The 12,424-nt window shown below is 41.9% G+C and overlaps 1 protein-coding gene across 5 annotated transcripts in view; it reads right to left on the bottom strand.

Moving 5' to 3' along the window:
- LOC106603288 (neurofibromin) overlaps positions 1 to 10,426 on the bottom strand; it is a 73,686-nt gene extending 63,260 nt beyond the window's left edge. For all 5 annotated transcript variants that reach the window (XM_014196749.2, XM_014196751.2, XM_014196752.2 and 2 more), the window contains exons 1-3: positions 10,158 to 10,426; positions 3,551 to 3,694; positions 3,276 to 3,359 (exon numbers count right to left, since the gene is read on the bottom strand). In XM_014196749.2, coding sequence (XP_014052224.1) covers positions 3,276 to 3,359; positions 3,551 to 3,694; positions 10,158 to 10,217 — 288 coding nt within the window. In that variant the 5' untranslated portion in view covers positions 10,218 to 10,426. The remainder of the gene's footprint in view (positions 1 to 3,275; positions 3,360 to 3,550; positions 3,695 to 10,157) is intronic.
- Between the last annotated feature and the right edge of the window lie 1,998 nt (positions 10,427 to 12,424).

The following is a 12,424-nucleotide window of genomic DNA, read 5'->3' as shown; positions in this document are numbered from 1 at the left end:
TAAAAATTAAGTCACACATTCAGTGTTGTTTTCTAAGTGCCTACTTTTTCCACTTCACAAATTAACTAGGATTCTTTTCATTTAAAAGTTTCAATTCCCTCGTCAGAGAAGTCTGTATAGCCTTCTCCCGCTAGAATGAACGATATACAGTACATCTTCTAGTAATCTATTGATAGAATAGGCGCCTGTCAGTCACAAAGTGAGCGCTGACAGGGAAACTGCTGGTTTGTCAGTCTGCCGTCAGTCCTGCCTCTCGGTATCCGTGTTATTTATGTGTGCTGTGGTTGGCTGCAGTCAAACTGTATTTTCACGGAGCAGGGTGAGCATGACGCTTCATCGTCCCCTGTGAGTGAATTTACAAGTCCCATGTAAGTGGTAACAATTAGTTGAAATCCACTTAATTATTGTTTTGTGGCAAACTCATTTAATTGATTTAGCGTGTTTTATATAGCCAGGCAAGGAGTCAGGGCGCAAAGGCTATTGCTGTGCTTTGATTGACGACCGAACAGCAAGTGTTTAACAGCAGACTAGTTTATAAAAGGTGTCGAACTGACTGAATAAAGTCAATATCCTATATCCCTTTGCTATTCATACATCGTACAACAAAGTTAAATGTCCATGGTATCGCATCGGGACAAGTAAACCAAATCTTGTTTTTATTTTCCTAAGATTTGAAGTCCATGTCGAGACTTGCCAGTGACCGCTAAAGTGACTTGTCAGTGTAGACTAGTGATGGGTTGTTCGCAAACGAACAGCTATTTTTGAACGGATCTTTTAAGTGAATGTCGGAACTGAGTTGGAGAGAGAGCTGTTCATTTGGCTCGCTAATTTACATAGTGGTAGACTACTACTGTTTTTTTGGCGATTATCTGCAGATAAATTATGAAAACACTTAATTAAGATGTTGAATCCTCACTGCAGGAACAATAAGTAGCAGAGAGAGCCTCATTCTGGTCCAAAATACTGCTGATGCTTTCTGTGTGGCAAAGTACATGTTTAACCGGTTTCATTCTTCAAGCACACCTGTAGGTCTATAATGGGCCGCTGACTTCGTTTAAAATGGGGGTGCACAATATCTGGGTCATCCCCCTGAAAATGTTTGCCCTTTGAAAAATGTTCCTGCAATTCAATATTGTTTCTCAACAAGGAATCCATGTTTACTTTACAGAACACAACCTTTTGTCTTAAGTTTTTGCCACAATAAATTCAAAGAGTAGACTACACTAGTTTTTCTGACTAATCTACTGCCTTCCCTCAAAGTCCACCCACAGTGATTGATTGACAGGTCTGACCCACTACCAACTCTGTGACTTACAAGCAACCTGCTCCCTCCCCTGACAATCCCACCCACAGTGATTGATTAACAGACCAAACTGTTAAAGGGATAGTTCACCCAAATTAGGGTCCACAGTCAGAGCCAATAAAATACATAATTTGAAGAACAAACATTGTGGCAATTCATATTTTGCAGTAAAACTAGCAGAAAATGTACAAAAAAAAAAAAAGGTTCTTACTTAGAAAATAGTCCTGAAAATATTAGGGCCGGGACGATACCAGTATCACGATACTCGTTAGTATCATGGCAAGGAAACAAAACAAGAAGCGGATTTAACTTCTTTATGAGAACAGCCCCAATGTTGGAAACAAAATGATATTGTTGTCATCCAGAGTCACATTTATTTATTTTCCAAGCTTTAGCACAATATTTTGCAGACAGCGGGTTTTAAAGGACCAGAGAGTTGCCTGCTTGTTCTCATTTTTGCCATGGAAAAGAATATTGTGATATTGGTATCGTCACAGCCCTAGAACATATAGACCTAGACCATATCCAAAACAACTTACAACACACTGAATTCTTACATTTTCTGCTATTTTAAATGTAAAGTCAGGTATTTCTACTTAATACCACAACTCATTTCCCCAATCTAGGAGCTAGTCGTTAAAGTATTCAATAATTTAGCTGTGTATTTCAGATGGAATCAAGGCATTAGAATGTACCAGAGGCCATCAAAATAGAGTTTGTTCTGCATTTTTTCCCCCCTGGGATCTTCCATTACCCCAGCACACCGTGGGAGGACTGGGGACAAAGAGGGTTCTACTTGGGGACAGTAGTGGTGGATCATTAAGTTAAATATTTCATTGAAAATAAGGATTTTCTCATTTCTAGTAAGGGTTTAATATGTCATGATTTTAAATTAAATGGCAGTGACATGGGCAACTGAAAGAGGAAAGCTGTATATGTAACTGACGATTATGAATAAATACCATGGTAAAAGAATATATATAATATACAAACAGCTGACTGAAGATGGGGCGGCCGGACATTTGTGCGGTTGAGTCCGTTTCTGCGGTAACATGGACTCTTTACAACGTGATGAAATTTGGTTGCTCCTTGCTGAAACAAGCAAGGTGTTGTATAAAATAAGTATTTGGTTGCCTAGGCAGCGCCCTTCTCCCTGCACAGCAGCACATGCAGTCAGGAGCGGAGGAGTGTACAAAATGTGCTTTAAAAAAATACAAATAAATGTTTTGCTATTCAAAAAATTAGAACGATGACCACCGTCATTTTGCTGACCAATAACAGTCATCCAAAATTCCATGACCGTCACAGCCCTATGTGTAAATAAACTATTTACAAAGGTAAAATAGTCAGCAAAAAGCATTCAGATTTCAAGAACAACGAGGACTTGAAGAACCCACTAACAGCTGTCCTCCATCCGCCAGCTCCCAGTGATCTTTTTTTTTTTTTAAGTCCGGAAACTTGGAGGCCGTGAATGTGAAGTCAAGATGAGGAAGCACCTGGAAAAGCAATCTCAGAAGTGGGCAGTGAGCACATCTTTACTGAGGAGAGGAGGGAGAGGAACCAGGGGAATACTGGCTACTAACAGAGTTCACTGAGCCTGAGAGAGAGACAGTACTCAAACACACAGTTCATTTGTGTGGGGAGGGGAAAGGGCCCAGATCCAGGGCAAAGGCCATTGTCCCAACTGAAACAAAACATCTCAACCACAGACAGCCCACCACATCCTATTGTGTTATGCTGACATCCAATGGAAATCTACTGATAAAAAAAGTGTCTTAGGACAGACAGCATGAGAAAATGAAACAAAATCAGGAAGAAGACATAGGGAGGAAAGAAGGATGAAGGGAGAGAGACGAGAAATAAAAGCGACATGTATCCATAATTTAAAAATATATATATTAAATGGGGAAAGTTTAAGAGAAAAAATAAAACAGGGTATAAAATGTAGAGAGCCTTAAGAAAGGTTCCTCACCCCAGCAAGGCACTTCTCCAGTGTGTCCAGAATGATGAGCTGAGAGAGATACAGGTTCTTCTCCGCAGCCTCCCCAAATATTCGCTAGGGGAGAGAGAGGAGAGGGAGACATGGTTGAGACATCTGCAACACTGTACATGTCTCTATAGGCTACAACTGGCGTTGCTTGCTTGCCACACACACACACACACACACACACACACACACACACACACACACACACACACACACACACACACACACACACACACACACACACACACACACACACTTACCATGTTGTTCACGTTCTTCAGTATGTTTGTGAGGCCACTGATCACCAGTGAGAACTTATACTTGGAGATGTTGATCAGACATTCCTTGTTGTGCTCCGTGCTGACTTTGGTGTGAGTGTTCTGTTGGCCCACTTTTACTGGAAGCTGCAGAGGGGAGGGGGTGGGGGAGTTAGGCTTATACAGTGTGTAAATCCTTGATGTTGGTGTATTCATCGAAGTTGGTAACTTCACTTTGCGTCCAATACACATAACCCTAACCATAATGTCAAGAGCATGGAGTACAGGAATAGCCAAGTGTTGTGTATACCATTTCCTGTCAATAAGTTGATCAGAGAGCGCGGTTACATGCACACAACAATACGATTACTGCAGATAGTCAGATTAATATAACAGTTTGTTTAAAACGTTTACATGCCTTGCAAAAATAATAATTTCCCTAATAATCCTGTTTACTTGGACATCTGAAACCAGGCTACCTGATGGGACTTAAATAAATGCCACAAATCGTCAATCAAAATAAACATTCTACAACACGGACCGTGTTATTTTTGCAAAGCCTATTTGATTCTGAGTTGGGACATATTAAGTTTCTATATGAAAACTATCTCTAAGATGCATACTTTATTTTTCCGAACTCACTTCACCCGCGCATACGCCTCGATCACACCAACAGCGTCACTGTATACACCAGAAGCACATTTATTTACAATGAAACACTCCGTTTGCCTTGCAGCATTGCATTGCAGAGGCAGTTGCAGTGCATTCTATGTGGTGCATATGTTGGATTTATCAATCAGTTTAATATCGAATGAATCAGTGTACATGTAAACGTACTCAATATGTTTTCAAGGAGGCCTGTTCCAGGTCTGGGGGGTGAACGAACTAGTGCATAGGCCTAACTAGTGCATCGCTAGAACGAGCTAACAGGGGAAAAAATTGTCTAGGTAGCCAAACTGATTTCTTCTTCTTCTTATGTACTACAAAAGTTAAAAAGCATTGGATTGGTGTAAACATAAGCGAAAGTTTCCTTCCATCATATTTTTTGGCACCAGGATCGGTGCAATTCCTTTTAAATCTATGTCGCTTGAGATTGACATTATAATTCTAACTCAACCTATGACCTGACCCATCACCTAAGGTAGCCTTTTAGTGCCCCTGACTTCCACATCCGGCTTCTTTACATGCAGGATCGTCTGAGACCAGCCACCCGGACAGCTGATGAACCTGAGGAGTATTTCTGTCTGTAATAAAGCCCTTTTGTAGGGAAAAACTCATTCTGAGTGGGTAGGCCTGGCTCCCAAGTGGGTGGGCCTATGCCCTCCCAGGCCCACCCATGGCTGCGCTTCTCTGCCCAGTCATGTGAAATCCATAGATTAGGGCCTAATGAATTCATTTCAATTGACTGATTTCCTTATAGGAACTGTAACTCAATAAAATCATTGAAATTGTTGCATTTATATTTTTGTTCTGTATAGTAAAACAATAATTGTTCTTATGCAATGGATAGACAGTATTTCTTATGACAACCTAAGGACACAATGTATATTACGTAACACTAGATACAGATCTTCCGACTTTATCATTGGCTATTAAGGAACTCCCCTTTTCTCACGCATTCAGCCCCCCCCCCCCCCACAGCCAGTAGGCTACTCTATTCATACTGTAGGAACGAAAGGCTCATCTGTAGGTGAATGAGGGAAATATATTTTCTAAGGAACAATCTGCTAAGAGATCATTGATAGGTTTAAAGACAAGCCCATTATCCTTTCTTAAATATTAACAATGAAATATTTCCTGGGAGAAAAGAGGCAGGGAGGGACATCAGGAAACAAAGGTTACACAACAGCATAGAATACCAGCACATATTACGGACTGGAGTATTATATTGTACATATATGGCCACAAGAAGAGACATCACAAATACACAAAAAACTAAGCTCCTAGCCCCCCATGCATGCTTTCTGTCCCCAACACTACACCTACATAATATAAAATCTAAATAAAAATATATATTTGTACACAACTAAAAGTAAATTAAACTTAAAATAAATTCAAAATTAAATTCAAAAATATATAAAAACACAAAGCTATAATAACCTTGAGTAGAAGAGGCTAAAGGGATAGGGAGGAGTGTAGACTACTGGGGAAGCCTGGCTAAAGGGATAGGGAGGAGTGTAGAGTACTGGGGAAGCCTGGCTAAAGGGATAGGGAGGAGTGTAGAGTACTGGGGAAGCCTGGCTAAAGGGATAGGGAGGAGTGTAGAGTACTGGGGAAGCCTGGCTAAAGGGATAGGGAGGAGTGTAGAGTACTGGGGAAGCCTGGCTAAAGGGATAGGGAGGAGTGTAGAGTACTGGGGAAGCCTGGCTAAAGGGATAGGGAGGAGTGTAGAGTACTGGGGAAGCCTGGCTAAAGGGATAGGGAGGAGTGTAGAGTACTGGGGAAGCCTGGCTAAAGGGATAGGGAGGAGTGTAGACTACTGGGGAAGCCTGGCTAAAGGGATAGGGAGGAGTGTAGAGTACTGGGGAAGCCTGGCTAAAGGGATAGGGAGGAGTGTAGAGTACTGGGGAAGCCTGGCTAAAGGGATAGGGAGGAGTGTAGAGTACTGGGGAAGCCTGGCTAAAGGGATAGGGAGGAGTGTAGAGTACTGGGGAAGCCTGGCTAAAGGGACAGGGAGGAGTGTAGAGTACTGGGGAAGCCTGGAAGGTGGCTGGGTGGCCCCTCCCTGAGTATATTGTACCACACACACACACACACACAGGGGGTGGATGGGCTGAGCTCACAGACACCCGCTACGGGCCATGCTCCATGCGCCATGCTCCGCTCTGTAGGAACAAAGAGGCCTTTGGCGCTGCACCGCTCCCATTTGGGCCACAGCTGCACACCTGCGGCAGTCTGCTGCTCGAACAAACGTGTGGGCGCGCGCACACACAATTCACAAGTAGGACTACTAATGAAAACAAACTTACTTAGTCTGCAAAGTGCAAAGGAAGTCAAACTTGACACAGTTTTGTACTATGACTTCTTATAAGTATGCTAAACATATAAAGGTATGGAGATTGAGGTGGACACACCAATCCCAACCATCCGACCGATCCAGAGGAGATTCCTCACTTATAGCAGGACCTAATACCATGTCCTCCAGAAAAGGCCAGAGGCCACCACAACAGACCAGAGAGGGGCTGCTCCTCTCCTGGCTCAGAGACATGTGCATGAAATGAGAGTCCCGAGACTTAAGCATCTTCGCTGCGAACACGCACACAGAGTATGGCTTGTTGACATCTATATTCAGGCCAGGCCAACAGACACAGGGCCACTTTGTTTCAATGGCACAGTCTGAAATTCCTCTAAGGTCAATCCCTTTCCTAATGAGTGCTTTGGCACCAGCCAACAGGGCACTGAACACAAAGAGGAGACGAGAGGAAGAGTACACTTCCCTTGTCGACATAACGCCAGAAGATACACAAACGCGGTTTAAGACGTTTTTCCTGAGTGCTGCCAACATAGAAACACTATTTAGGCGAGCACAGAAACACCATTAGGAGATATTTATGAGCTTCCATCTAAGATGCCATCTAAAAAAAGACATGGCTCTTCACTTGGCTGAGCTTCTCTTTCCAGGTCAGGGCTTGTAAGCAGCATCAGGGATCAACATCAGATTTTCAATGAAAAGGTCAGAAAGACTTCATCCTCTTTCCTTAGGAGCTTTGGTGTTACAAGCTCAAGCACAATACATGCAAGCACTAGTATAAGACAGTATTATTAGAGAATACATTATAGGGCATAATGTTGGAGCTAGCAACACAAGCATTTCACTACACCTGCAATAACATCTGCTGAATATGTGTATGCGACTAATAACATTTTACAAATATGGTTGTTTACACAACATGGGGAAAATAGTCTACTTTGACTGGAATCCCCTTCACACATTTACACACTACATTATTCTTGAATTTCGCATGAGGAAAGTAGCCAACCTAACATTGGATTTACAAAAGTGAGGGTTGGATTATTTATACGGTAATAATATCCAATTCTATTTTTTTTTTACCTTTATTTAACTAGGCAAGTCAGTTAAGAACAAATTCTTATTTTCAATGACAGCCTTGGAACAGTGGATTAACTGCCTTGTTCAGGGACAGAACGACAGATTTTTACCTTGTCAGCTCGGGGATTCGATCTTGCAATCTTACGGTTACTAGTCCAACGCTCTAACCACTAGGCTACCTGCTGCCCCAATGCTCTGCTCTGGCCTCAACGGGTCAAGCTCAAAAGGAAAGGTGATACAGCCTAACCTATAACGCCACAGTCGAGGGTTGAGCTGCTAATCTCAAAGCTGATTCTGACAGAAAGCAGTCTCAATCCAACCAGAAGCCAACATACAAAACCCTCTTTAATGATTACAAAGTGGTATCAATAGGCTTAGCAGCAAATTAGGCCTAATCTCCATTAAACCTTCATCAAAGTGCAATGAGCCACACCCAGCCACTTGGCCTTCCAAGCCAGAACAGTGAGCTAATGGATAGCGGGGGGCACAACTTCAACAGGATATCTGCTACAAGGGACAGGTAGGCCTATTGGCTTGATCTTAGGTGGAATAGTCCTCCGACTATCCCAACCCTGGAAGACGGAGATTTCTGGGAACATTGGACTAGTTAGGATTATGCTACCACACTATGAATAGCGGATCTCAGAAACTAAGTGTTGTGATAGTGTCTCAAAAACCTAGACATCCGGCCTGTTGCATACTGTCTAACCTCATGTCATGCACTGTAGGAATGTCACTGATGTGTTAACCAACAGCTGACATAGAACTGTTAAAATGAACCATTCATCCGATTAGCCTGCCCTGCATGGAGGTTTGAAGTAACCACAACCCCAAAACAAACCAACTTGGACACAGTAGCCTAAACATCCACAATTACTAATCTCTCTCATACCCACTGAGATTTTATACTAAAGAAATAGTTGATAGTAATTGCCAATATGGTCACTTTCCTCTTGCAACAATGAACAAGCACAAAAACGAATGCTCCCAGGGCTGAGATTTCCGGTTCGCTAATCCGCTAATTTGTCATTTGATAAGGTTCATTAGCCTATATTTATTTGTACATATGAAATATATGGAATTTACCATCCCATAGGTTCATCATGTAGGCATAACATATACACTGAGTTTACAAAACATTAGGAACACTTTCCTAATATTGAGTTGCATCCCTTTTTGCCGTCAGAACAGCCTCAACTTGTAGGGGCATAGACTCTACAAGGTGTCAAAAGCATTCCATAGGGATGCTGGCCCATGTTGACTCCAATGCTTCTCAAACAATTGAGTGTGAAAAACCCAGCAGCAGTGCAGTTCTTATCACACTCAAACTGGTGCGCCTGGCACCTACTACCATACCCGTTCAAAGGGACTTACATATTTTGTCTTGCCCATTTACCCTCTGAATAGCACACATACACAATCCACATCTCAAGGCATAAAAATCCTTCTTTAACCTGTCTCCTCCCTTTCATCTACACTGATTGAAAGTGACATCTTAGCTTTCACCTGGTCAGTCTGTCATGGAAAGAGAAGGTGTTCCTAATGTTTTGTACACTCCGTGTATACTGCAATATACTACAAACGTCACTGACCAGAATTACACAGACTAGCTAGGCCTATACATTACAATGTAAACGTTAACATGTGAAAGCAACACATGTAAGGATGACACAATGAAATCACTACTTGGCATACAAGCCTAGTACTGTACAACCATAGGAAAATGAAGACATTGGTGAGATTTTGTGAGGGGAGCAAAGTAGGTCAATAAATTCATTCAGAAACGAGCTTCGATACCCATCATTACCAATGTTTCCCAATGCAATGGATGAGACCTGATTGTCAGTCTGCATAGAAAAGTCCACAGTCCACACACACACACTGTAGGCTAAACAAACTGGACGCAGCTAAAATAACACAGGATATGACTAGTTAGCAGCTACTGTAATGGCTAACTGGCTATAAACAAACAATTTGTAGTATAGACAAACAATTTGATTTGTAGTCCAAGATGAGTTACTAGGTAGGTAAATGGAAATTGCACATTAATTACTGGACACTAGCTTCAGGTTGACAAATTGGCTAGCAACAAAGCTCGCAGTGGCTAGCTAGCTAACAATAGTTAGCACAGTGTTACTGGCAGAAGCTGAATGCATAGCTAGCCAAGCTAACAACTCGCTGCTTATGTCTACATCTAGCTAGTTCTTCCTTTTTAACAGCAAAATGCGTACTCTGCCGACTCCTTTGTTTATATATTGAAAGTACATCCTCGTGGTATTATCCTTATGGATTTTAAACGGCATCTCAAATGTTTAGGACAAATTTGCCCATGTGCTATTTCGCCCTCTGTCGCTGTCACTTGCTCCCGAGTCCTGTGTGTGATGATGCGGCTCTGCAGGAGCGGTGTGTTGAGCAGGCGAGCTAGCTAGATCGGCACAAAACACACCAGTCATGACAGTGCAGCTTTCTTCAAATGATCCCGTCGCTAAAGCCACGACCTCCATGATGTTACAGGGACAAGGCAGAGGCACAATGTCTGATACAATGTGTTATTCTTACCTGCTCGTCGAATCTACTAATTACGGCCTGAACCCATTCCACGGGTTTATGCGCCGCCATGGCCGGCCGGGTGTGAGCCGCGATGGGCCACCTGAATTATCCGTATAAATAATGATTCCTCTGCTATTTACAACCAGTTAATGCTCAAAATCCGATGTTGATGTGGTTATTTTCTTTATTTTAGCAGACACACTACCATGTCGCCATGACAGTACCGGAAGTTTGAATCCTCCTTCTCAATGAAATGAAGCAGCACTGATGCTGCTTTGAGAAACAGCTAACATTACTGCGCGTGCGTTGCAAGAATCTTTGCGGCGACAAGTATGAATGTAAAAACGGGGGATTGGACCGATGCCGTTTGTTTTCATCAATGACAGGCTTTAGATAAGAAACCGGTGATGTCACACTGCCTTATGATTTTAGATACAGAAGAAACAGAACCATAAACATTTTGCAGTTACATTATAAGAAAAATGCATGGTAACAGTAGACCAGATAGCCATTCGATCTGTGTACATCATCAATATGTACAATATAATACTCCAGTCCGTAATATGTGCAGGTATTCTATGCTGTTGTGTAACCTTTTTTTCCTGTTATGTCCCTCCCTTCCTCTTTTCTCCCAGGAAATAATTCAATGTTCATATTTAAGAAAGGATAATGGGCTTGTCTTTAAACCTATGAATGATCTCTTAGCAGATTGTTCCTTAGAAAATATATTTCTCTCATTCACCTACAGATGAGCCTACAGTATGAATAGAGTAGCCTACTGGCTGCTATTTGTGAATATGTCTGTGGAGTGAGGAGTGGGGGGGCTGAATGCGTGAGAAAGGGGGAGGGAGTTTCTTAATAGCTAATGATATATTTTTTTTTAAAAGGTATGTTTTACCTATATTTATCTCGGCAAGTCAGTTAATGTCCATGGGACGGTTGAGCTAACGTAGGCTAATGCGATTAGCATGAGGTTGTAAGTAACAAGAATATTTCCCAGGGCATAGACATATCTGATATTGGGAGAAAGCTTACATGCTTGTTAATCTAACTGCACTGTCCAATTTACAGTAGCTATTACAGCTATTGTTTGAGGATAGTGCCCAATTTTGAACATGAAAAGTTATTAATAAACAAATTAGGCACATTTGGGCAGTCTTGATACAAAATGTTGAACAGAAATGAAATGGTTCATTGGATCAGTCTAAAACTTTGCACATACACTGCTGCCATCTAGTGGCTGCACCTGGCTGGAATAATACATTATGGCCTTTCTCTTGCATTTTAAAGATGGTACAAACAAAATACAAAAGAAGGTTAGTTATTTCTTTGTATTTTCTTCTACCAGATCTATTGTGTTATATTCTCCTACCATTCTTTCGCATTTCCACACACTTCAAAGTGTTTCCTTTCAAATGGTACCAAGAATATGCATATCCTTGCTTCAGGGCCTGAGCTACAGGCAGTTAGATTTGGGTATGTAATATTAGGCGAAAATTTGGAAAAAAGGGTGAATCCTTAAGAGGACTACCTGCCGCCCCAATTGGTAAAGTCGGAAGTTCTGTATCTAGTGTTACATAATATACATTGTGTTTCTTATGACAACCTTATGACACAGTCTATCCATTGCATAAGAACAATTATTGTTTACCTATATAACAATTTCAATGATTTTACTGAGCTACAGTTCCTATAAGGAAATCAGTCAATTGAAATGAATTCATTAGGCCCTAATCTATGGATTTCACATGACTGGGCAGAGAAGCGCAGCCATGGGTGGGCCTGGGAGGGCATAGGCCCACCTACTTGGGAGCCAGGCCTACCCACTCAGAATTAGTTTTTCCCCGCAAAAGGGCTTTATTACAGACAGAAATACTCCTCAGTTTCATCAGCTGTCCGGGTGGCTGGTCTCAGACGATCCCGCATGTAAAGAAGTTGGATGTGGAAGTCCTGGGCTGGTGTGGTTACATGTGCTTGTGATGTACTGCCAAATTCTCTAAAATTACATTGGAGGTGGCTTATGGTAAAGAAATGAACATACTATTTTCTGGCAATAGCTCTGTTGGACATTCCTGCAGTCAGCATGCCAATTGCACACTCCCTCAAAACTTGAGACATCTGTGGAATTGTGTTGTGTGGTAAAACTGAACTTTTTAGAGTGGCATTTTATTGTCTCCAGCACAAAGTGCATCTGTGTAATGATAATGCTGTTTAATCATCTTCTTGATATGCCACACCTGTCAAGTGGATGGATTATCTTGACAAAGGAGAAATGC

The sequence above is a fragment of the Salmo salar genome, chromosome ssa04 (genome assembly GCF_905237065.1).
Source record: "Salmo salar chromosome ssa04, Ssal_v3.1, whole genome shotgun sequence".
Lineage (NCBI taxonomy): Eukaryota > Metazoa > Chordata > Actinopteri > Salmoniformes > Salmonidae > Salmo > Salmo salar.
The sequence above is the reverse complement of the archived record's forward strand: the minus strand, read 5'-3'. Positions and strand labels throughout refer to the sequence as shown.